At 44.4% G+C, this 25,427-nt stretch overlaps 2 protein-coding genes across 2 annotated transcripts; one reads left to right on the top strand and one right to left on the bottom strand.

Annotated features, from left to right (window-relative positions):
- Nucleotides 1–5,106: 5,106 nt before the first annotated feature.
- Nucleotides 5,107–8,824, top strand: LOC146549897 (uncharacterized). The gene is made up of 5 exons (XM_085262180.1): nt 5,107–5,499; nt 5,688–6,012; nt 6,262–6,374; nt 6,480–6,656; nt 7,685–8,824. Exons 2-5 carry the CDS (start codon nt 6,004–6,006, stop codon nt 8,772–8,774), a joined length of 1,389 nt encoding a protein of 462 aa, XP_085118306.1. The 5' UTR covers nt 5,107–5,499; nt 5,688–6,003; the 3' UTR covers nt 8,775–8,824.
- Nucleotides 8,825–10,851: 2,027 nt separating this feature from the next.
- stx12 (syntaxin 12) lies at nt 10,852–19,198 on the bottom strand. Its single transcript, XM_085262633.1, has 10 exons — nt 19,040–19,198; nt 18,445–18,574; nt 17,250–17,319; nt 16,969–17,068; nt 14,214–14,351; nt 12,936–12,979; nt 12,635–12,740; nt 12,486–12,558; nt 11,697–11,779; nt 10,852–11,616 (listed from the first exon to the last, which is right to left on the bottom strand). Exons 2-10 carry the CDS (start codon nt 18,539–18,541, stop codon nt 11,524–11,526), a joined length of 804 nt encoding a protein of 267 aa, XP_085118759.1. The 5' UTR covers nt 18,542–18,574; nt 19,040–19,198; the 3' UTR covers nt 10,852–11,523.
- Between the last annotated feature and the right edge of the window lie 6,229 nt (nt 19,199–25,427).

Below are 25,427 nucleotides of genomic sequence, written 5' to 3'. Positions count from 1 at the left end.
CCCAAGATCCTATATGTATGTGTAATGAGAGTGTGAGTAATGTGAATGTCTAAGTTGTGGGATAAAATTGAGGCAGAGGCAGCCAGAAGGGCACAGAGGGGGGGTAGCCTCCCCTGCACCCTGGTGACATACCCCTACTCCAAGGTCCTGCATGTGTGGGTAATTGTGGTGGAGCGGGAAGAGGGAGGCAGCTGGAGATGGGGAGGGAAGGAAGGGAGGGGCAAGTGACCCCTCCCTGGGGCCAGCTCCCCCACTGACCCCAGTAGGCACCCCCATACTCTGCAACCCGCCAGGGAAAGGGGGCCCAGGCCCATCTGGACCAGGGCCCAGTTCAGCAGCGCCGCCCGGCCCCACAGAGACCGGGACAGCCCACCCGACCCCACCACAGAGAAAACTGCACCCACCCCGTCATCCACTCATCTTCCAGACTGCACAAGACAATAGACACCCAGGCTGAGATCTTCCTCCACCTCTCCTGTATCTCCCCCTCCTGCAGAGTCAGTTCCTGGAGAGAGGAGAGCTCCTGCAAGATTTAACAGCCTCCCCCACCAGTTGAAGAGCCCCCCAGGTGGCTCGATGCACTGGCGGCACACTGTGCCGGGGCTGTGCCCCCATACACCCACAACCCTGGTGACACACCAACCAGGACCCAAGGCCCAGCCAGGGCCCCAGCCCAGAGACTGAGCACCCCCGGAACCCCCAGAACCCCACGCCCCTCCCGGACCCACCCAGGGGCAGCCAGGCTACCACGTGAGTAACCCACGTCCGTCAGCACAGACCCTCCCCTAGCCCCGCTGCACGCAGCCACGAGGAAACCGTCACCTGAGAGCCAACAGAGCCCCTAATTGGACATGACCGCTACCCCGGGTTGAGCCCCCCAAGAAAGATGCCTCCGGGGAACCCCCCGACGCCCTAAGCCTGTCCCTACCCCCACACCAATCACAACAGCGAAGTTGGGACCAAACTATGACCCCCCCACCCCCACTAGGTGATGGAGCTGATCAAAGGAGCCCAGAGCAATTGATCTGATGTGGTGGCAGAGGCTGTGTCAAGACTAATGTAATCTAATAGATAATTTCTATATTGGTTAGAATTAAGATTATTTTTATTTTTCCAGTTCATGAGGACTGTTTTCTTGGCTATGCATAGGGCAGTGAAAACCATATGGGCGATATTCTTTTCTGAAGTGACATTATCTAAGCTGCCCAACAAACACACTAAGGGGGAAGCTGGAATGTTACATTTCAGATTTCGATAAAAGTTAACGTGAAGGTTCCTGATGGTTAGAGACAAATGCAATCGCATGGCAGGATGCTGTAAACGGACCAAACTTCAGTCAGGAGAACAACTGAGATAATCCATCCACAATACGAGGTTAGTCATTACAGTTTTTTACAGCCACTAGGACACATTTCTCAATACTTAGGTCACTTTTGCAAAACACTTCACACAATCCTCCTAACTGACCGTCAGCTTGGCAAAGCAGTTCATTTCACATTCAAAATGCACTACAACTACCAAAACACTTCATTCAGGTCTCAAATAAACTCATTCTTCCAGAACACTAGCAAAGGTTGACAGCCGACAAACACACTTTGTCACCCACAAAACAATGACCTAAAAAACACTAACAACATGTAGCATTACAGTGTTTTCTTGTGTGAAACAATTTGTATACACACCATCCACTGATACACATACAATAGTAATGCTAATCTACTCGGTCTTCTCCATTTCTGGCTGGGTCCATGTTTACATCACAAAAAAACCTATTCAGCAGTTGTCTCCTTTTGTAATGAAATTGAAGGAGTAACACCTGTGCAGATGTTCATCTACAATGAGAATCAGCTGTGGCTGGTTAAACTGCATTTTTAGATTTAAAATATGTTTCAATAAAATATTGCTGTTGGATTTTGCTCTTTTCAAGTTTTGCATTGTGTTATTGTTTTGGCCATAAGTTTAACAGTTTTGAAAACAGTATGTAAGCACATGCAAAATGTCCTGTACGTACAAAGATTTTTGGCAGTTGTTGTGTCTGAGTGAGAAAATAATTCATGAAATTTGAGAGATGTAGTCATTGAATGCATTTTGTGCCAAAACAATGATAACTGGTCCTCAGTTTAGCCCACATAGACTTCGTTTTGCAAACGTGACCTAAGTATTGAGAAATGTGTCCTAACGTCTGTAAAAAACTGTAAATATATAAAGCAACATATGGAATTATGTAGCAAAGAAAAAAAAAGATAGATAAGATAAGATCAGATAGATCTTTATTGTCACTGTTACCAGAATAATGAAACACAGTTTGGCATCTCTCCATTTGCAGCTGTAGGTTTTTACACTCAACATTCTCTGGATAGGAGAATGAGATTATAACGTTATATACAGAAACAAAGTGTCTGCAGGTACAGTCTAAGGAGGAGGATCAGTGCAGTATAAGGTGCGACGTCAGTGGTATTACACATTGAGTAAGGGGTAGGAATGCCTGTTGCTACTGTACAACTATATAAATAGAGGTAAGAATGTTGGTTGTATTAAACTATAATGAATACTGTTTATAAATAAGTACAGTGTAAGTGTCCATGAGTGTTAACAGCACAGTTAACCTTCATTCAGGGTGGAGGTAGGGCATGTCTGACAGCCTGTGGGTGGAAGCTTCTACTGAGTCTGTTTGTCTTTGACCTGATGGACCTGTAGCGTTTACCAGAGGGAAGGGGGGGATAAAAGTGAGTGTCCAGGGATTGAGGGGTCCATGATGATAATGCTGGCTTTCCACTGAAGTCTGCCAGTATAAATGTCTCTGAGGGGTGTTAGTGAGGTGCCAATTGCCCGCTCTCACGCCTTCACCACCTGCTGCAGTTTCCTCTTGTCTTCCACAGTGCAGCAGCTGAACCAGGGTGTGCAACAGTAGGTCAGAAGGCTCTCGATGGTGGAGCAGTAGAAGTTTATTAGCAGTCTCTGGGGTTAATTGGGCCTGACGCAGCTTCCTGAGGAAGTACATCGCAAGTATACTCTACATATGTTATTTTTATGTCCTCAAAGAGCCGCCCTTTGCTTTGTTATTACCAGCAGACAGGTAGTGGTGTCTGAAGGGCAGACACAAGGCTGCGAGCAGCCCCGTGCCACTGTCTGGAAGGAAAAAAACAACATAGCATGCAATCATTATTATTGTAGAGTCTTCATCTTACAAGAGAAAGGGGCAACTGTTGTTGGGATATATATATATATGTAATTAAGAATAAAATTAAGTTGAAAAAGAATTGTTATAAAATCATTTAAAACAAGTTATACAGGGGGATACGCAAGATAGCATCTGTGGGCAATTAACCAACCAACCAAAACCACCTGCTGATCAACGCCGGGAAAACGAAGGAGTTGGTGGTGGACTTCCGGAGACGCAGACCCACCACACTGACACCGGTGAACATCCAGGGAGTGGACATTGAGATAGTGGACTCTTATAGGTACCTGGGTGTTCATCTGAATAATAAACTGGACTGCAGCCACAACACTGATGCTCTTTACAGGAAGGGTCAGAGCAGACGCTACCTGCTGAGGTGGCTGAGGTCATTTGGAGTCCAGGGAGCGCTTTTAAAGACCTTCTATGACTCTGTGGTGGCATTTTTTACAGTGTGGTATGTTGGAGCAGCAGTTTATCAGCAGCTGAGAGGAAGAGGTTGGATAAACTCATCAGGAAGGCCAGCTCTGTTCTGGGATGCACCCTGGACCCAGTGCAGGTGGTGGGAGACAGAAGGACTCTGGCCAAAATAACATCTGTGATGGACAGAGTCTCCCACCCCATGCATGTAAATGTTGCTGCAGAGCTGCTTCAGTGACAGACTGCTGCATCCTCGATGCATGAAGGAGCGTTTCTGCAGGTCCTTCCTCCCTGCAGCTGTCAGACTGCACAATCTGAACTGCTCCCAACAAACACAGATGTTTACATCAATGCTGTAACTGCAATAAGTTAGTTAATTAACCAATTCACACTACAACCTGGTTTGCCTCTTACCTGTAATTATTTTTATTTAATTTAATAACTGTACAGTACTCTCTGTTTATAGTAACCATTGTCCTTAATGTAAATATGTAAGAAAAATTGTGTATGTTTCTGTTCCGTGTCCTGTGTACTGTTTGTTTGTATATTTGTCTTTTTGGCTGCTGTTACAACCAAATTTCCCAGGGCAGCTGTGGCTACAACCGTAGCTGCCTCCACCAGTGTGTGAATGTGAGAGTGAATGAATAGTGGCATTGTAAAGCGCTTTGGGTGCCTTGAAAAGCGCTATATAAATCCTATCCATTATTATTATTATTATTATTATTGACCAATCAGCTGAAAGGAAGAAAAATGGGGTCAAAATTCGTACTTGTAACTTGAAACTTGAGTGCAGAGTTTCACATGTATTGTTTGGCTAAGTCCACACACAAATCTTTTTTACACACACAAATCCTGATTTACAAGTACAAACTATTTATGACCACAATTTGAGCCTATAAACATGAGCAGAGACACAAACATGAGAGGGATTGTCAGTGTTAGTTCACTGACAGACTCACAAACTAATGTGCACACTTATGTCTGCACTTTGGTTTTGTTAAATACGAACACAATGACAGCAGAAGTGCTGCCACGTGTGGCCTCACATGAGATGACAGAGCCAGCAGTGGTTCACAGCTCGTTTGAGACCCCTGAGCTGGGGTGAGGGAGAGCAGACAGATGGCAGAGCTCCAGTGCTTTATTTGTACTGCCTCCTAGTGGACGACAAGAAGAACGACTGAACGAACAAATATAGAAAGGATTCATGGACATTATTGTAAAAAGTTGAACACTTAAAAGGAAATTCTGTTACTAAGACTTCATAAAAAATATTTATAATGATCGATTTTATATGTGGAGGACACAGACAGTCAGCGGTCCCTAACCCCCGGGCCACGGCCCGGTACCAAACGACTCACAGACCGGTACCGGGCCGTGAGAGTTCAGGCTAATAATTAACTCGGTTTCCCTGGGTCTTTGCCGTGTTGTAGTTGTGTGTCTTATTTTGAAAGAAAGGTTTACACGTTACCATAGCGACCAGAGCGCATTATGGAGGATGTTACTCTCAGTCTTGACTGGCTAATAAAGTTACACCATTACACAGTTAATTCGCGTTTATTGTTATATTTACAAAATACCACCGTTTTTGTCGTATCATGTTATTTTGTTGCATTTATCCGCCACACCGTGAAAATACTGTCTGACGTTAAACCGGCCAGTGGAGCAGCGAAGGTTGGGGACCGCTGCTCTACAGCCGTAATCAATCCCGGCCCTTTCAGTTGTAATGAGGCTTGCTGTTTACGCTTCAGTGCCAGGCAGTCAGCAACAAGGTGATCCTTTAATAACAGTATTCACCATCATGTGGACGTGAGGGGGTCTCACGACCAGACTCAAGCCTCGCACGGCGCAACTCGACATTAACGTCACCTTGTGTTCATTTACGAACATTATTCATCTCTCGGGTAAGGATGCTTAAAATCCTCCAATAGCATTAGCTCACGAGGTGACTCATAATCATCATTAACTGTCTAATTAGTGGCCTGAGCTGTAAAGCAGGGCTGGGAGAGCTGCGTTCACATGTTGGCGCCATACTCTGCGCCCTTCTCTAAACAAACGCTTCTTATAGCAAAGACACTGTCCTTCATTTCAGCTAAACTTCCACTCGAAGACGTTCAAACGATGCCTGGAGCGCAAAAGACCGCAGTACTGCCAGGTGGGCGTGTCTCAGTAGCTATGCCATGAAAACTACACAGAAAAGCCGCACGTGAAGTCAACGCGAAGCATGCGCATGCGCCACGGCCAAAGGCGCTGAACGTTCGAACCGACGTCACGTCAGGTCCCCTGATGGTCAAAAGTACACAACTATCCAGATCTAGTGTGAGGACGGAGAGTGAAAGATTGGAAAAAGTGATCATTTGTGCAAAGCTGTCGCCAAAACGTGAATTCACGGACGAGATTGTGGAAACATGAACGTGGTAGGACTCTGAAAAATTGATCAGACCACCTCTCATCAATATTTTAGACATTTTGAAAATGCAATAATTGCAATGATTATATGTGAGAAGCTTAGTGGTACTGGTGGACTAACTGTTACAGAAGCATCCAAAATGAGCACCAATACTGTTTGTGCAGCTGTGACAAAAACCTTACATTGGCTGCTGGTCTAATTCTTGTTATTTTGGATGTGTAACGCCTGCTCCCTGACATCTGTCTGTTCTTTCTAGATCCCATTAGATGAACGTGCTGAACCGAGGTGCAGTCATCTCAGCGTGCCTCTGTTCAGATTTGGAGACATTGAACGATGCCTCAGAAACTATTTAGACGATTTATCGCTCAGGTAAGTCACAAGCTCAAAGTCAGCGAGACAGTTACCAGCATACACAGACATATTCACTGGTTACAGGTTTGTTTCGCTCAACCAGTCTCAATGTTTTTCTTTCAGACAGTGGACGGCATTAGCCACCGATGACGTCTCCTCGGATGTCGTCGATCTGCTGACCGAGATGTGCCGAGCACTCATAGGGCACATTAGCACCGTAGTGTATAAAGTCATACGCCGACAGGTTTCATGCTGCCCACATAACCATGATCGTGGAGACAAAGAAAGCTCCGCTGACCGGTAAATCTAAAGCTTGCTTTATTAAACAGTTTCATTCAGTCTTTCTTCTTCTTAGACGTTTTACATGAGATGGACTAGAAAGAGAGAGCATATTTCTCCTGTTTTGGCTTCCCTTCATTGGCTTCCTGTTAAATCCAGAATTGAATTCAAAATCCTGCTCCTCACATACAAGGTCTTAAATAATCAGGCCCCATCTTATCTTAATGACCTTGTAGTACCATATCACCCTATTAGAGCGCTCCGCTCTCGCTCTGCAGGCCTACTTGTTGTTCCTAGAGTATTTAAAAGTAGAATGGGAGGGAGAGCCTTCAGTTTTCAGGCCCCTCTTCTGTGGAACCAGCTTCCAGTTTGGATTCGGGAGACAGACACTATCTCTACTTTTAAGATTAGGCTTAAAACTTTCCTTTTTTCTAAAGCATATAGTTAGGGCTGGACCAGGTGACCCTGAATCCTCCCTTTGTTATGCTGCAATAGATGTAGGCTGCCGGGGGATTCCCATGATGCATTGAGTTTTTCCTTTCCAGTCACCTTTCTCACTCACTATGTATTAACAGACCTCTCTGCATTGAATCATATCTGTTATTAACCTCTGTCTCTCTTCCACAGCATGTCTTTATCCTGTCTTCCTTCTCTCACCCCAACCAATCACAGCAGATGGCCGCCCCTCCCTGAGCCTGGTTCTGCCGGAGGTTTCTTCCTGTTAAAAGGGAGTTTTTCCTTCCCACTGTCGCCAAAGTGCTTGCTCATAGGGGGTCATATGATTGTTGGGTTTTTCTCTGTATCTATGAAGCGCCTTGAGGCGACTTTTGTTGTGATTTGGCGCTATATAAATAAAATTGAATTGAATTGAATTGAATGGTTCATCGGGTAATCCTGGTGACGGAGGGGTTTTTCAGAGGACACAGCATTGCTTCATTTACATCACGTGTGAAGTCGTCCATGTGGTTTCTTTTAATGACGCCTGTAGATTTGGACAAAGCAGTGATAGTGTGGGAAGATGACTACGTTTCTCTTCTCTCCCTTTTCAGGATGAAGGTTGAACCTCTGCTTGATGGGTGCAGTGACTGCAGGGTGACAGAGGATGATATTCAGGCCAGCCTCAGAAACATCTTTCATTACTGCTTCGGTTGGGTCTTGGGTTTTGGGCAACGGCGGTCTTGTGACTCAGACAAACTACTGACTTTATTTTCAGTGTCGATTGCAAAGAACGTAAACTCAGCCCTGAGTCGTATCACAGGGTCCACGTCCTTGCAATCAGATAGATCCACATCCCCAACAAACTTTGTTGGGATGGTTCACAGTGTAGCGAACATTTTAAAGGACTTTACAAAGACCTTAGCTCCCCCTTTTGTAGATGGTGAGAGTCGCAGCTACAGCATTGTTGACTCGCCAAACTCTGAGGAAGATGACGACTTTAAACCAGAGTCTGCAGAGACTTTTAAAAGCACACAGACTCCAGCTTGTGTAGGTGAGGGAGATGTGGGTAGCGAGGGCAACAGTGATGCATTTCAAATCACTGATGTCCAAAATCTTGACCGTGAGAGTTCAGAGAGTGAAGAAAAATGTAGCGACGCCCCGCAGTGCTCGTCTGGGGCGCTTCCTGCGCCCGCAGAGACCGATACCTTTCTCATATTGTGTCTTGCAAATTTAGTCGCTCACGTTTCTGAGAAAACACAAACAACTGCTGTAAAGCTGAATTTTCAGCAGATAGTGACTGATATAAGAGAGAAGATTGGGGGAGACTTGACTCCTCTAAAAACTGTAAAAAACTTGTACATCATAATGTACAAAGACCTGTGTCGCATATTTGGATCCAAATACGTGCTTCAGTTTGTGATGGAAAAGGGTGACGCGACTTTTGTAGCAGCCGTTGTGGAGCTATTAAAAGCAGAGCTAAAAGCATCGAGCGGCTCCGGTCACGCGCTGAGACGTTTAGAAAGTAACAAAAGCGTTTCTCCAGCCAGTGAGAACAAAACGCAACAATCTGCCAGTGAGGACAACGCACAAAATGGATCCACAGGTTCCCAGAAAGACAGGCCGAGAAACTGTGTCGTTAGGGCCCTCGCTTCTTTTTGTAGATCTTTGAGGAGGCTGTTCAGAAACAGAGTGACAGCGTGATTATCTTCATAATTACTCACAGAATTTGCTTCTTAATTTGGAAATAAAATGAGCAGAAAATGAAACAAATGTGTTTGTCAGATCATTTAATTGTTAAATGTGTATAATGGTTTGTAGTCTCATCAGTCACAATGTAGAGACAATTGCACAAACTCGATTTAGTCAGAGCACTTTGAGTTGGTTTTGTCATTGTAGGTTAAATGTAGATATTTATTCTAGATATTGGGCACAAAGGCGTCCTCAGCTCTGTAACAGAGAGGTGTTGGCTCAGTGTGGAAATGTCCTGATGACATCAGTACTTTTGATTCTAGCCTGACTGATCAAGTTCCAGTTAAAGGGTTTTGACTGTCTTGAGAGACGGCACATTGTAGACAGAGACATATTCATAACTGTAAAACTCAAGAAACAGTCTGAGGCTACGTTCACTCTGCAGGTCTTGATGCTCAATTCAGATTTTTTGATCAAACGCGCTCTAGTGTGAACGCTCAGAGCGGCCGCGTGCACAAAAGAAGACGTCACACACGACGCTCTGTTTAGACCCAGAGCAACAGGATGTGTGACTGATGGCCTTAATGTAAAGACTTCAGACTTCACGTTTCCCAGTTTTGCTTTAAGTTATAAAGTTTTGTTATTTACATTTGTCCTAATAATGATCCTTACTGCTGTTTCAGAGGAGCGCTGCTTCTAGCTGCAGATTTCTGTCAGAATCTGCAGATTATACAGTACAAAGAAAATGTTCACGTTTCTCCAACGCTGTCTTCCCAGCAGTTTCCCTGGATAGAAGCGTTCACCATGTCGGGCGCTGATAGTCGGCGTCTGTCTTGTGTCGGTGACGTAAAAGACGGATTTAATGCGACGTGACCGTCAAACAGCAGTCGCTTTCTAAAACATCGGATATGTATCGGATTCAGCACCACATACCAAAGTGACCCAGATCGGATTTGAAGATATCGGATTTGTGCCGTTCACACCGTCACACCATGATGGGATAGATGGTCGCAGAAGGTCAAAGAAGTCGGATTTGATGCGCTTTCCCCTGCAGTTTGAACGCAGCCTTATTTGTGATCATCTATCGCCCACCTGGGCCTTACACAAAGCTTCTGTCTCTCAGACTTTTTATCTGATCGAGTGCTCAGCTCAGATAAAATCATTACTGTGGCTGATTTTAACATTGAAGATTGTTATCATCTTCAATGCCCTGTACCAACATAGAGCAGCTACCTGAACACTACGAGGTCGATTATCTTGTTAATAATTTTGCCTCCTCACTACGTATGACTGTAGCTCCTGTGAAAACTAAGGCCTCAGATCAGAAGTATTTAACTCCGTGGTATAATTCTCAAACTCAAGCTACTTTCAGCACCATCGATGTTCATTTAGACTCTTTTTCTCCAGTTGATCTTTCTGAGTTAACTTCAATAATTACTTCCTCCAAACCATCAACGTGTCTTTCAGACCCCATTCCTACAAAACTGCTCAAAGAAGTCCTGCCATTAATTAATGCTTCAGTCTCTAATAATCAGCTATGTACCACAGGCCTTCAAGCTGAAGCGTATCCCAGCTGTCATTGGGCAAGAGGTGGGGTACGCTCTGGACAGGTCACCAGTCTGATGCCAGGCTACCACACAGGCAAACAACACCCATATTCACACCAATGGGCAATTTACAATGACCAATTAACTTAACCCCATTAACTCCATGTTTTTGGACTGTGGGAGGAAGCTGGAGTACCTGGAAAAAACCCACTCAAACACTGGGAGAACATGCAAACTCAGAAAAGCTCCGGCCAGATTGTGCAGTCAAATTTAGCTACCGGGGACCCAGCAGTCTTCGATTCACTCTGAGAGCAGCGTGCAGATGATTTGGAGAACTTGAGGAAACGAAAGGATTCAAATGATCACCTCTTGCATTTCCAGACCCATTTATCAGTTTTCAGTGATGATGCTGACAGAGTAACCAGACTCAAAGTCGGAATGATTTCCTTCACTAACTAAAGAGCAACTTTCCTTTTCCAACAGCTGTAAATCAAGTAAAGCTGATGTGTACAATCACAGAGGGAAACATACCACAGAACAGCAAATGTTTAAGACATTTATTATCATACTGTCAGGGTTCATAGAAATCAACTTAAAACACTTGATCTGAAGGAGCGATTATTTACCATTCTTGATGTTTGAACTAATGCAGAGTTGAATTCGACTTCTAATATTTTCAACTTTGCTTTTACAACATGTACGATTTAACCATCGCTGGCATTACCAGTACGTTGTGCCTGTGAAGACAAGGAACCACAGCAGGATACAGTTCTCCACACACTAGACATCAGAAAGGGCCACAACATGTTTAAGGACAACAACAAAAACCCTAAATATCTTCAGTTACCCAGACGAGCTTGTGTGCATGTCTTTAAAATAATTTCCAACAATATTTTTGACATTTGCAAAACAGTGAGAGCTAGTGTTAGTGCAGTTAATAAGAAGAAATGTATCAGTGACGCTAATTTAGGAATCTCAAGTCTGGAATCGCTCCCCTGCACCAACCCAGTCCTCGTCCCCTAAATCACCTCTTACAGTTTTAAAGGAACACAAAGGCTTGCTTACTTCAGATAACTACAATTCCCACATCGACAAGCCCTTTGTAGACGTGCTGCACTGTTCTTGGTGCAGGGATGAGCCTTTTCTTACTCTTCTTTTGATTCCAAGCAGGTGGGAGGGGACTGAAACGATTACATTGGCTGCTTGACATCGGCTCATTTGGACGCCTGCCAGATGATGACGGCGAGTATGACGAGCACGATGACGCAGCCCATAACCAGGATGCAGATCTTCTTCCGGGACTTTTGCTGCGATAAAGACGGGACAGCAGGGTTATGGTGAGGGTCTGCGCTGAATGACGCCACAGAGTGGTGACCGACACACCCACCTGATAGTAAGCAGCTCTCTGCAGCTGCTCTGTTCCTCGTTCTACGTGAACTTCAGCATTCTCCACGTTGGCCTCGATGCTATCTGCAGGGAGACAAAAACAAAAATACACCACGGTCAGCTGGGAGCTGCCCTGGACATGTGCTGCCTGCAAAGACACGATTTTTAGTTTGGTTAACTGGTTTCTTCAAACTGGGAAGGGAAACAAAAATCTAACATTGAGATTTGAGCTCAGGTGGATCCTGCTTCTGCTGATTTGACTCGAGTCCACTGGTGGTTGACTCGGTTGGTTGGACATGACTTGGAGTGTCATGTCTACTGTGTGTCTACTGTCCTATTGCTGACAGCGCACGTCAGAGCGCAGACCAAGCCAAAACGCCCGGGGAAGGTCTGCAGACCTCAGGTTTCTATGGAGGCGCAGATCTGGGGAAGGGTCCCAGTGAGGTGCTTCAACATAGTCCTGAACAGAGGCCGTGGACACCTGTGTGCACGCTACTTTGGGTTTTTGTTTGTAATGCAAGTGGAACATTTTCAAGTGGAATTTACTTTATGGGTTATTGTGTGTAAAGATGTGAGGTGGAAACTGATGTTGGAATGAGGCTGTGACACCATGTGCTGTGAATGTTTTGTGTATGTTGGTCAGAGAGGACGGAGCTGCAGGCTGAGCATTCTGGGCGGAGCTGAAAAGGGAGCGAGTGTCGGTTTTTAAGGAGGACAGATTATTGATATAGCAACTAATTAATGGTCACTTCACAGTGATGGGAACGACAACGTTCCTGTTACTACTTACCAATCATCTCTCCCTGGTCATGAATCATCACAGCCAGGTCCTTGAAGATCTGGTTTACATCCATGATATCAGACTGTAAAGACACAGAGATTAGCTGAGCGCTGACGGCAGCGTGCTGGATGTGGATTATAGAGCGAGCCGAGCATCACCTCCAGCTGTCTGATGTTGGTTTCTCTCTCCTTGATGAGCTCCAGGTCCTCCTCCGTGATGACCGCTTCCTCCGTCTGCGTGGTCATCTGACCCCACTCATCTTGGCTTCACATAACATAACAACATTTCAGTGATCACGTGACCAGCTGAACAATGTGTGTAAAGATTAGAATTGGACAGATTTATTCTTTCTCCTCCATCTTCAGGCAGACTCCAAATGGTCTTTCTTTTTAAGTGACACTGCAGGTCTTCATGACACACTTGCAACAGATGTCAACCATAAACAAACAGGTCACTTACTTATCAAAGGACACAAGCTTTTCATCCCGAGAGCCGTCGTCAGCCTAAAAGAGAAGGAAAAATTCAGCACCGTCAATGCCAGGGTTGTTTTTCCCTCTTTTGTTTGAAGATAAACGACCAAAAGTCTGAATGCAGAGACAAACTTCAGGCTAGCAGAGAAACATCTGATGTAGAGGATACGTTTTGTGCTGTTTTTCAAGTCATTTCAACTCATTTTCTGGTCGTTTTTGGAAGGTCGGTGGTTCCTGACTCCTTCAATCATAATTGATTATATTGATCTCTCTCATTTTCCTTATATCAAGTTTTTTTATTAGTCATTTACACTCTGCAGCCAAACCCAAAAGTTTGATTCTGGAAGTTTTCAGTGGAAGAAACGTTTCAACATCATCATCATCAGGTGACGTCTTCAGTCTCAGCTGACTGCAGGTTTCAATCTTATAAACAGGACATCTGCACAATGACTGAAACCAGCCCACTGAAGGAACAATGGGCTGGGAGGTCAGTTCCTTAATCTTAATTATGCAAACTCTCGTTGATCAACAACCTCTGATCAGTGGCCATGAGTCCCATTCACAGAGAGTTGGGGAATGGCTGCAATCACAGCATTGTAAGATGGTGACAGATGGACCCTTAGGCCCCTCCTCCATTCAGAGATGGTCTTTCCCTTTACACGTAAATGGCCTCCTTGACTCCGCCCTCAAACCAGCGTTCCTCCCTGTCCAGGATGTTACATCCTCATCATTGAAAGAGTCCACTGGCCTGTAGGTGTGCATAGACTGCAGAGTCCTGGCCTGACGACGTGGCTCTTGGAGGAGCCTGAACCAAAGTTCAGACCATGCCATCCAAATGTTGCAACATCCCAGCATGCTGCTCTGTCTGGGTATCCTGTCAGTCACCTGCTTGTGGTAAGGCAGCTCTAATATCCTTTGTGGCGTGATGAATAACAAAGTTCAGCAAAGCAGTGGAGCTACAGCTACAAACTGAGGCTAAACATGAATGCATGGAAAACTATCAGCCACAGTTGCAACTGACCCATTATTCCCACTGCGTGTACCGTGTTCCCATATTTGCAGAGCTGTCTGTAAGGCCACGTTTGTGATATTGGCTGGATTCACTTGTTCTCAGACAGTCTAGAGTCTTACAGCATTCATATGATTCATAAAGTGGATGCACTGCAACACTTCTCCAGAACCATCAGGTCACATGTTTGTAAATCGAGGTAGCGGGTATTTATTCTGATGATACTGAAACTTAAAATGACGGCTGTGTCACACTTACCGACAGGCGAGACCCAGCTCTCGCTCGGGCCACCGACTCCTTCTCCTTCTCGGCCGCGCGCCTCTGGACTGCTTGGAAGTTATTGAGAGCGGCTGAGAAATCATTCATCAGCCGGTCCCTCTGGATTTTTTGTTGTCTCTGGACACAGCGGAGCCGAGGCACACAGAGGGCAAGAACCCAGTTAGAAAGACATCATCATGATAACGACAAACATTCCTGGCTTCAGGAAATATTTCAGTTTTGCCGTGACTGTAAACTCTCTCTGAGGACTCTGAGGTGACTTTACTGACTTTCATTTAAAGCTAAAATGTATCAGGAAATTAATTTCACAATTCAAACAAACTACTAGCAGAATAAACAGATGATAAAGCAGATATCTGAAGCACCACGTGCAGCGCAGCAGACGGTAGAAGACTGGAAATATAAGCAGTAAAATATCCTGATTTTGAAAGCAAAACTATGTCAGCTGTACTTGTGCCATTTGTTAAGCCAACAAGTTTGTTGTGTGCACAACATCAACATGATCAAATTACTGGAACTGAGATTTCAAAACTCTGCAGCTGTTTCAAAGTCATTTTTACATCACCACACATGAAATGTCAACGAATGATGACATACTGTACACACTGTGTGTGTGTGTGTGTGTGTGTGTGTGTGTGTGTGTGTGTGTGTGTGTGTGTGTGTGTGTGTGTTAGGGCTGCCACAAACGGTTATTTTGATAGTCGACTAATCAGATCATCATCCATTGGACGTACAGGTACAGCTTATTGCACCAGCAGCATCTGCTCTTATATAACTATCATTAGCTGACAGCTTTAAGTGTTTCAGGTGCTAACTAAAAATAAAGACAAGATGATAGTTTATTAAAGTTTAATGAAATTTGCAGATTGTTTCGGTGAAGTTTAATAAACTCCTTCTATCTAAACTATAACAGGACACCGGAGTAAACTCTGAGCATCTCACACTTCTGATGATCAGCTGTCTGCTTGACGTTTATTCAGCTGTGTAAAAACTTTAATCTCAGCCAAACCGATTTACTCAGGAACAAATAAAATACTGAAAAAAGCCAAACAATAACATTTTAAGTTATCTAAGTGACTCATATATCATGTTTAACCTGAGTAGCGAAAGACGCGATTTGCCGGGAGTCCGGTGTTCTCACGGCGCTAGTGAGCCTAGCCCCCGGCTCGCTATCGAGCTAGTGGGTAACAGACGTCTCCGAAAACGTCGGAGCGCTTTTGAAAATATGCGGTGTATTGATAAACTGAGCAGATATTTGAGGTTTACACAGCTACATTCTCGCCTGAAAATATGTTAAACGTTTATTTTGTGACCCAGAAAGAAAAATAAGAGTAACATTAAAACTAACTAGCTGCCGCCATTGTTGGAAACTGAGCTTGTCACTACCCGATCCGTACCCCGCATGCGCAAAAGGTGTCTACTGCCGGTCGTAGCGTTTTACGATAGTTATGGGTCAGAGTATCTGTTAAGATGTTAAGAATAATAAGTATATCTTAAAATGTTTGCAATAATGAAGCATTTCAGTACAATGTAGACAAAAACGAGAAATAAAAAGAGTTACGGATCAGGACTCCCCGATCCGTACCGCGCATGTGCAGACGTTTTCTTCTTCTTCTGTTCGTTTAATGGCAGTTTACTCCCCAGTGTACGAGGATACCGCCACCTGCTGACCGAGCGAATGAACCCTATTATAAACTGAATTATCGTCATTACAAACGTGTGTTAAATCTGATTTAGCGAAAGTCGAGTGTGTTTATGCTCGTCTGTGAGGAGAGGATTGTTGGAATAGTGATGATGATGTGCGCTATCACTGTCAATTGTCAGTAAACACTTAATCCGGCTGATGAATCTTCACGTGACACATTGCTAAGTCAATATTATTAACTCTGTAGTCAGGCGCCATTCTTCTTATTTTACGGCGCTGTTGTTCAATCGGGGGACGCTCTCTGTTGAGGAGAAAAGCGTGAATTTGTCCATTGTTTAAATGTCCCGGGCAGTCGAAAAGGAGGCAGAGCTGTTGAGAAATGCTAGGAGCTAACTGGGCGCTAACCGTACCATTCAAATATATTGAATGTTGGCAAAGAGAGGAAGTGACGTAAGATTTGCGCATGCGGGGTACGGATCGGGTTTCCGGTACGGATCAGGTAGTGACGGGGCAGGGCTGCGCTATGAATTCTGGGACACAGCTTCTTCTTCGGGGTTTAACGGCAGCTGGCATCCTTGTACATGCAGTGCTGCCATCTTCTGTTTCAGTCCGTTATTACACTCTTAAATCCTGCTACTTATTCCTGCGTCTTTCAGGATCTTACAAAGCTTCAAACGACGCGTCGACTATTAAATCAGTCGTCGACGATTTTGATAGTCGACGTAATCGTGACTAGTCGACTAATCGTGGCAGCCGTAGTGTGCGTGTGTCCTGAGCAACAATACTGGAGTTTTTCCCTGTATGCTGACTGAAGTTCCAATTAAACCAAGTGTATCTGTCAGCATCACTCAGCCTTTGCTGTACGAACAGGCTCCAAAGTCACACTTTCAAACTTAGTGTGCATATTTATCTCACAGTTTGACATCCTCCACTGTTAGGTGGCTGTAGCTCAGGAGGAGGAGCAGTGGGAGCCTATGAATGAGTGTGAACTTTGGATGGTGAATGAGGCATATTGTAGTGCTGTGACTGTAAGCTATAGAAGTATCAGTACAGTGCTAGTTTCATTAGGACATGTAAACGAGTACTTACTTGCTCTGAAGGCGATGAGGGCAGAGGGATTGATCCCAGCTCTTTCAGGTGTTTGTTGGTTTCTTTTGCCAGTTGGTTGGTGTAGTGTTGCGTCTGCTGCCTGTGAACACCAATAGTTCAAACAGCAGGTCATCTTGACCATAAGACCTTCTAATAATTACACAAACATTTCATATGGGACAGTTTAACAGAGTCGCTACAGCGTGGCAGCGCTGGCTCTGAGAAAATGAAGGTGACTGAAAGTGTGTTTGTTTAGCAGAGGAGATGATATCGGTACATACAGCCGATCCTGCAGTTCACTGGTGTCCTGTCTGGTCCCCAGCTGGTTCACCATGGTCTTTATCTGAGCCGCTGTCATGGGAACACAATGATAGCGCTCAGTTTTGGAAGAAAAACATACAAATGACACAAGAAAGAAGCTGCGCTTTGTTCCTGGTAGTTATACAGAGATGATGTCATCTGTAGTCATCACAGTTTGATGCTGCTGCTTAATGTTCACATTTGTGTCAGACAGCATCATCATCAGTGTGACCTGAAACAGAAGCTGAGGGATTTCAGAACACAAACATAAGCAATAATATAAGGAAGAGAAAAGTACCCAGTGATGATCTGGCTGTTGTGTTCAATCGCTTGTACAGTTTTTCGGATGTATTTGGGTGACACTGCTTAAAGCCTCTCACAGCAAATAAAGGACACGCCTTAATTTGTGAAATTGTTCGTTTTTTGCTCGTGTGCAGACTTTGTGGGGAGGTCCGGTCAATTTAATCAATGCAATACTTTTGTAAATCTTTCCCAAAATATTACAATCAACATGCAGTAGGACATTGTGGGCATGAACATGTATTCCTGGGATTTTCAATGAAAGTCCTGCTGCAGCTTTCACATGACTCAGTCCACACCTTGTCAAAGGCAACAGGAAGTGTCGAGGAAGGTGCCACTGTTTCAATTAAGTTATAATATGTTTACACAGTGGTAATAAAGAAAAAAAGCCAAGCCTCGAACACTTGTGCCCAAGGAATGAAGCTGGATGAGAGAATAAAGTGTGTGAGGTCGCAGGAGGTAAACAAGCTCAACACAAATCCAGCTTTTGTGTCATTCTTTCTCACAACATAAATATTGTGTCATGTTATAGTTTGGATGTCCTAACAGTGTTACACGCACTAATAGAAACTTCTGCTGCACAGTATTGTGGAAAAAGCTGAAGTGAAAGCCACCATAGTAAACCAATAAAACAACTGTAACAAACATGTGAGCTGTAAGAACAAGAAGATTTTTAGTCTAAAAACAAGTTGGCATTTAAAAAGCCTGGAGCAGGGGTGACACACATGTGTACACGGACACACAGCTGGAAGTCTCTATGCTTTTTTACTACTAGTTAAACACCCCCCACCTCAGAAACACCCATGTTCTTATATGGGCCCCTTTCTCTGTCACAGCCACGTCACACTGCCTTTTCAAAGGAAGTGAAGCACTTACTGTTCTGTGTGATCTTCTGGATGTTGGAGCTGCATGTCTGTATCAAGGTGCCGAAGTCCCGTGGGACCGAGCGGCTCTCTGCTTTACCGTAGGACATGTTTGTGATGGAGCCTTGGACCTTACGCTTTGGCTGCAGAGAAACAGAGAGGGATCAAACCGAGTCGGTCTCACTGTATGACAGCTCCTCGGTGAGGTTCTGGGGTTTGTACAGTTGCATGTCTCAAAGTCCGGGTACAGTGACGGCAGACCGGAACTGAAAATAACGCCACTTAGTCGGAACCACAGCTGTTAGCTTGCTAATGAGTTAGCTAGTTTATCCGGGCGTGTGCCAGCCGGTACGCAGCCATATTTGGGAACTTAAGCTCTTATTAATTTGGTGTGTTCCTAAATCACCAAACCACCGAGTTCATCGGGCTTGTTCTGTTTATCTCCCGGGTGTTACAGGCTGCTGGGCGGGCTCGGCTCCTAGCTTCGGGACACTAATCTGTCAGCTGGCGGTTGTTTCCGGTAACACGGTGTGATTATCATAAACAAGACAAAAAACAACATGGCGTCACTGAGGCTTAGCGTGGAAAAGAAACCAGCCCATACTTACTTATGAAGCTGTCTCAACGAACACATAGGCTGGTAAAGCTTCTCGTCCTGTAGTAAATAGCCTGCTCTTCCTGGTCCGTGATATCGCTGCGTCACTTCTTCTTCTTCTTGGAGGTTGCAAACAGCGAAATGGTGCAATAGCGCCACCAACTGGTGTGGAGTGTGGACCTAACTCCCTCATCAAGCAAATTAGTCTGTCTTAAGTACAGAATGGTGGACTTTTGCCACCTCTGCTAAACCATCCATCATAGTAGGGCTCACTACAAATACACCCTCCACCCACTCCACCTGCCTGCACTCTGTTTGCTGTTCACTCTCTGTCTGTTGCTGTGAATGGTTGACCTGAGGTATTTAAACCACCTTCACTCCCTCTCACCCACACATTCCTCTTCTCTCCAGAATAAACAGTTATCTGTTCCACTTAAATGTTTCCCATCACCAAACATATCTTAATGTCAGACAAATATAATCAATCAATCAATCAATCAAAGCTTTATTCGTCACATGCAGGTTGCCCTGCAGTGAAATGGGACCCCCCCCCCCGACCTTACACATATAGCACAAACATTACATGGGGATACAGGTCGGAGATTGGTAGAATCAGAGAAAAACATTGAAATGTACACTACAGTGGGGAAAGTACAAGAGGAAAAAAGAGACCCCTACTCATGCTGTGCTTCCATGGTAGGACAGCATGAGAACAGGAAACAAAAAACTCCTTTGCACAAAAAAGCACATAAATGTCCACAGCACAACATTGTGAAGACATGACAAGCCACAGGGGTGGGTGGGGGGTGAGGAGTAATCCGAAGAAACACAGCAGCCAGTGGTGGTGGTCAGAGGGCCCGGTGGCGCCAGTGTCCGGCAGCCTCGCCTCTGTCAGTGCGCCCCAGGGTGGCTGTGGCTACAATGTAGCTGCCATCACCAGTGTGTGAATGTGTGCGTGAATGGGTGGATGACTGGATATGTAAAGCGCTTTGGGGTCCTTAGGGACTAGTAAAGCGCTATATAAATACAGGCCATTTATTTACCATTTAGCAGCCACCCTGCACAGCGCTACCATTCCAGCGCGGCACACAGACCCGCCGTGTTCCCTCGCCGGAAACAAGCATCGAAGGCGTTGGAAAGGGAGGGGGGATGAGTGAGTGCCTATCAGTGTAAGTGTATGTGTGTACGTGTCCATAGTTCAGCGGAGACAGTGTCCTTCGCTCTATCAGGCTATAAGTAGAGTAAATACAGCACACTGGTTTTAAATGCTGACCTACCATAATTTCTCATGAAAGGAACAAACACCAGGCCTCACTTGCCTCAGTTTAGGTGTTTGTTGACGATCGTGGCTCAAGTTTTGGGAGTTCATCTTGTAATCGGAAGGTTGCCGGTTCGAGCCCCGGCTCTGACAGTCTCGGTCGTTGTGTCCTTGGGCAAGACACTTCACCCGTTGCCTACTGGTGGTGGTCAAAGGGCCCGGTGGCGCCAGTGTCCGGCAGCCTCGCCTCTGTCAGTGGGCAGCTGTGGCTACAATGTAGCTGCCATCACCAGTGTGTGGATGTAGTGTAAAGCGCTTTGGGCCTTTTACCATTTGTTTCATGTTTTAACGAATTCAGCTGAATTCAGTTCAGTTTTATTTATATTTATATAATCTCAACAGCATGATGAAATGCAGAGTGGTGTATAAACATGTGAAAACGGTGAGCGAAGAAGAAACACTCATGGAAAGCCCTAATGACCTATTTTAACATAGCTAAGGAATATTTCAATGTAGCCCTCCTGAATCCAAACTGGAAGCTGGTTCCACAGAAGAGGGGCCTGAAAACTGAAGGCTCTGCCTCCCATTCTACTTTTAAATACTCTAGGAACAACAAGTAGGCCTGCAGAGCGAGAGCGAAGTGCTCTAATAGGGTGATATGGTCCTACAAGGTCATTAAGATAAGATGGGGCCTGATTATTTAAGACCTTGTATGTGAGGAGCAGGATTTTGAATTCTGGATTTAACAGGAAGCCAAAACAGGAGAAATCAGGAGTCCCACTGCAGCTGATCAGATGAAGGTATTTCAAAGACATCTTGACAATAATGAATTACAGTCCAAACAGGCCAAAGTAATGTTGTGCAGATCATATATCTGGTGAAATATCATATTTAATTGTGTTACGTGTGACAAGCATGTAAAACAAAAGAAATCAGGAGGCGGGCAGATGCTTTGTCACCATGAGTGGCCCTCAAACACTTCCTGTCTGCTGTCCAATCACGTCCAACTAAACAGCTCATTTGATCTTTCTTTCATTTGGCTACTAGTCTTTGCTTTTTAAGCGCACCTTGGAGTTTGACCCTGGAGTGATGAAATGTTTCTGTGGAACCGTCCTGCTGCTCCTTTTACATCTTTTCTTTCACCTTTGGGGGCCCGACGTCCAGCATCCAACAAACTGTTAGTTTTCTAACTGATTTTCTTGTGTTCCTTCTGAAAGCACACACTAAAACATCAACATTTACACACAATGTGAATTTCCATCCACCCACCTCATGTTATCCAATACACACCCTGGATATACCCAGTCTGGACCAATGCACAGAGACAGACGACCATTCACACTCATGGGCACTTTAGAAGCACCAATGAACCGAACACCTAGCACAGAGTACTGCAGCAATTCAGGAGGAAAAATGATGCGACGAGCTAAGTTTGGGGCAAGAATGCAGCACAGAGTGAAACTGCTGTGGACAAAGTGAAACACAAGAGCAAGAAAGACCAAGACAAAGGAATAGAGGACAGCTGTAGGAGCTGTGAGCCATGAAGACAGCAGTAGGAAGTTTTTATGTAAAAATCCTACAGTAGCCTGTCACAGCTTCAGCCTGAGACTGCGTGTCACTAGTATAGTCTTACAGTTTTTTACAGACGCTAGGACACATGTCTCAATACTTAGGTCACTTTTGCAAAACTCTTCACACAATCCTCCTAACTGACCGTCAGCTTGGCAAAACAGCTCATTTCACATTCAAAATGCACTACAACTACCAAAACACTTCATTCAGGTCTCAAATAAACTCATTCTTCCAGAACACTAGCAAAGGTTGACAGCCGACAAACACACTTTGTCACCCACAAAACAATGACCTAAAAAACACTAACAACATGTTACACAGTGTTTTCTTGTGTGAAACAAGGACACATCTCTGTTTATAATTTCAATATATGTTACTGGAATGAATCAGACATCATGCAGAATTCGTTAATATTTGTTTATGTATTTTTATTTTTTTGCACTAAGTAATCCCAAAATACAAGAATTTATATACACACCATCCACTGATACACATACAATAGTAATGCTAATCTACTCGGTCTCCTCCATTTGGCCACAGGTTCTCATCCACATCACATCTTATGTCATCTAGGGCAACACACCTAGGAAAGAATCTGCCTGATGCCTGATCCATCCCTGGCAATCTTCTGCTGATATCTCCAGGCATCCAGCATTCGTTGCATCCAGGAGGGACATTTGATCATGTGGATGATGGTCGTAAACCTTCCACCGCCATGAGGAAAAGAATTCCTCTATGGGGTTGAGGAATGGAGAGTAAGGTGGGAGGAAAAGAGACTCCATTCTGGGATGGGCTGCAAACCACTCGGTGACTGCACGGGAGTGATGAAATGCCACATTGTCCCATACAGTTATAAATGTTGGCCGATTCCTTCTCTCCGCATCCCTTTCCTCACCGAGCACAACCCTTCCATAGAGATCATGCAGGAACGCAAGGAGCCGTTCAGTGTTGTATGGCCCAATCAGTGGTCTGTGTAGCAGCAGTCCATCAGTGGATGTTGCTGCGCACATTGTGATGTTGGCACCCCTCTGGCCCGGGACATTCACTGTGGCTCTCTTCCCAATCACATTCCTCCCTCGTCGCCGTGCTTTGGCCAAGTTGAAACCTGCCTCATCCACAAAGAAGAAAATGTGGTGTGTTTGCCTGCCTTCAATCTCCATGACTCTCTAACATAAATCCACAGGGCAACATAAGCTGTTACAGTAGTAAATTTGTAAAAGTTGTCTTTGTGTGTTTGGTTTTGTTCAAAAACAGATCTGTATTCTGATCTTACCTGGACATACTGGTTCCTGAGTTGCTTGACATGTTCAGAGTTCCTCTCAAAAGGCACAGTGTACAACTGCTTCATCCTGACCTGATGTTTTTCAGGACTCTAGAAATTGTTGTTACGCTTACACTGTGAATATTTGCGAAGGTAACGTTGTCTGCCAAGACTCTGTGTCTAATTTCAGTGAGTTTTATCCCATTGTTTCTGATGACCATATCAACAATGGCAGTTTCCTGCACATCAGTGAACATCCGTCCTCTCCCTCCTGTGTGAGGTAACCGTTGAGTCCAAAGCAGAAATGCAACAACAATTACACAAAAGCTTATTTACTTCTGAAATGTGCAAATGCCCCTGCAGAATTCAAGTTACCTGTTGGTTTGCCGGAAAACAATAGATGCCACTGTAGAGCGTTGCAGATTTGGCTGCACTCTCTGACCAGCCTCTCTCATTGAGTGACCATGATTTACTACATGATCAGTTACAGTAGCTCTGATCTCATCTGAGACTACAGCTCTTGATCTTCCTCTTATTCTTCTTCCACCATGCATACGTATTCCTCGCCCCCTCCCAGCCACTCTTCTTCCTCTTTCAGCCACTTCTCCATTTCTGGCTGGGTCCATGTTCACATCACAAAGCAAACCTATTCAGCAGTCGTCTCCTTTTGTAATGAAATTGAAGGAGTAACACCTGTGTAGATGTTCATCTACGATGAGAATCAGCTGTGGCTGGTTAAACTGCATTTTTAGATTTACAGTTTTTCTCAAATGCTAAAACACATGTCACAAACGTTACCACCAGGTCCCCCAATGTCCAAACACAACACCCTTCTCTAAAGCTACATAAACACAACCACACCTTCCCACTGCAAAACTCAAACTCCCACACCAAGAGAGCAGCTCGAAGCTGTCAAAACTGTAAACACTATACACAGCATTACACACTACAGCAAAACAATTGAAAACACAATGCTCAATTTGTGAGAAGGTTCTTTGTTTCATAACTGCCAATGCATATTTTAGAAACTATACAGTAACGGATCGTCGTAGATCTCTGCAGAGGATTAGGCATTTAGATTTGTGAGTTTCATATGAGTAGTATAAATCTATAGAAAATCCTGCATGTACGTACACTACTGTAACACAACTCAATGCAAAAACAGAATCTATTGCACACAACAGTAATCTTGAAAACATGAACAGGGTGTGAAGTTTTTTTATTTACATTATTCACACACACACACACCACAATCACTGTGCGGCATCATGTCGCTGAGCTGTTGCTCGCATCTCGTCCGTAATGATGGTGCGAGGTTGTCTTGCTCTCCCTCCTGGACCTTCTCCTCTCCCATGTTGGCCTTCTCCTCTTCCTCGTTGGTCGCTCCTCTTCCTCCTCTCATTTGAACTCCTCTTCCTCATTGGCCTGCTCCTCTTCTTCCAGGGCCAGCTCTTCTCAAAACAAATTTCCCACGTGTGGGACTAATAAAGGTTATCTTATCTTATCTTATCTTATCTTATCTTATCTTATCTTATCTTATCTTATCTTATCTTATCTTATCTTATCTTATCTTATCTTATCTTATCTTATCTCCCTCCTCTGCATCAAATTCCTCTTCCCCTGACTCTGCCTTCATCCATTGTGTTTGTTTGGAACCTTCAGCATACTGTGCACTCTGAACTTGCTTTTACATGTGGGTACAGCATTAGCAACAAGTGTCTTCAATTTTGAGTCATTGTGTGTAGTGACTGACGCCAGGTGTGTTCCCTGTGTTCAAAGATTGGTGACTGTGGCAAGCATTTTGCATCACATGGGCTTTCATTTGAGGATATGAGCAGAGTTGTTTTGCAACATGTGTTTTAGCAAGGAAAAATGTGTTTAGATTTATGAGTACAGAGGGTTGTGTTTTGTGAATTGTGTCTTCATGTGACATGTGTTTATGGTACTGGAATATGGTGGCTACATTTAGTAAATGTGTTTAGACTACTGGTCATTTGGGTTACAGGATTGGCTTTTGTGTTTTAACATTTGAGAAAAACTGTAAAATATGTATCAATAAAATATTGTTGTTGGATTTTGCTGTCTTATTCAGTTTTGCATTGTGTTATTGTTTTGGCCATAAGTTTAACAGTTTTGAAAACAGTATGTAAGCACATGCAAAATGTCCTGTCCGTACAAAGATTTTTGGCAGTTGTTGTGTCTGAGTGAGAAAATAATTCATGAAATTTGAGAGATGTAGTCATTGAATGCATTTTGTGCCAAAACAATGATAACTGGTCCTCAGTTTAGCCCACATAGACTTCTGTTGTG

Source organism: Mchenga conophoros, linkage group LG22, assembly GCF_057382185.1.
Source record: "Mchenga conophoros isolate Kocher_MC1m ecotype Shallow Benthic linkage group LG22, M_conophoros_male_GT1.1, whole genome shotgun sequence".
Taxonomy (NCBI): domain Eukaryota; kingdom Metazoa; phylum Chordata; class Actinopteri; order Cichliformes; family Cichlidae; genus Mchenga; species Mchenga conophoros.
Note: the sequence above shows the minus strand (reverse complement) of the source record. Positions and strands in the feature narration are given on the sequence as shown.

Excerpts from the sequence above, each read along its gene's own strand:
- LOC146549897 (XM_085262180.1), top strand. Across the intron at positions 6,375-6,479 it reads TTAGACGATTTATCGCTCAG|ACAGTGGACGGCATTAGCCA; the intron begins GTAAGTCACAAG and ends TTTTTCTTTCAG. Across the intron at positions 6,657-7,684 it reads AAAGAAAGCTCCGCTGACCG|GATGAAGGTTGAACCTCTGC; the intron begins GTAAATCTAAAG and ends CTCCCTTTTCAG.
- stx12 (XM_085262633.1), bottom strand. The coding sequence starts at position 18,541 with ATGTCCTACGGTAAAGCAGAGAGCCGCTCGGTCCCACGGGACTTCGGC. Across the intron at positions 17,320-18,444 it reads CCAGAAGATCACACAGAACA|CGGCTCAGATAAAGACCATG; the intron begins GTAAGTGCTTCA and ends TTCCCATGACAG. Across the intron at positions 11,780-12,485 it reads TGACCAGGGAGAGATGATTG|ATAGCATCGAGGCCAACGTG; the intron begins GTAAGTAGTAAC and ends GTCTCCCTGCAG.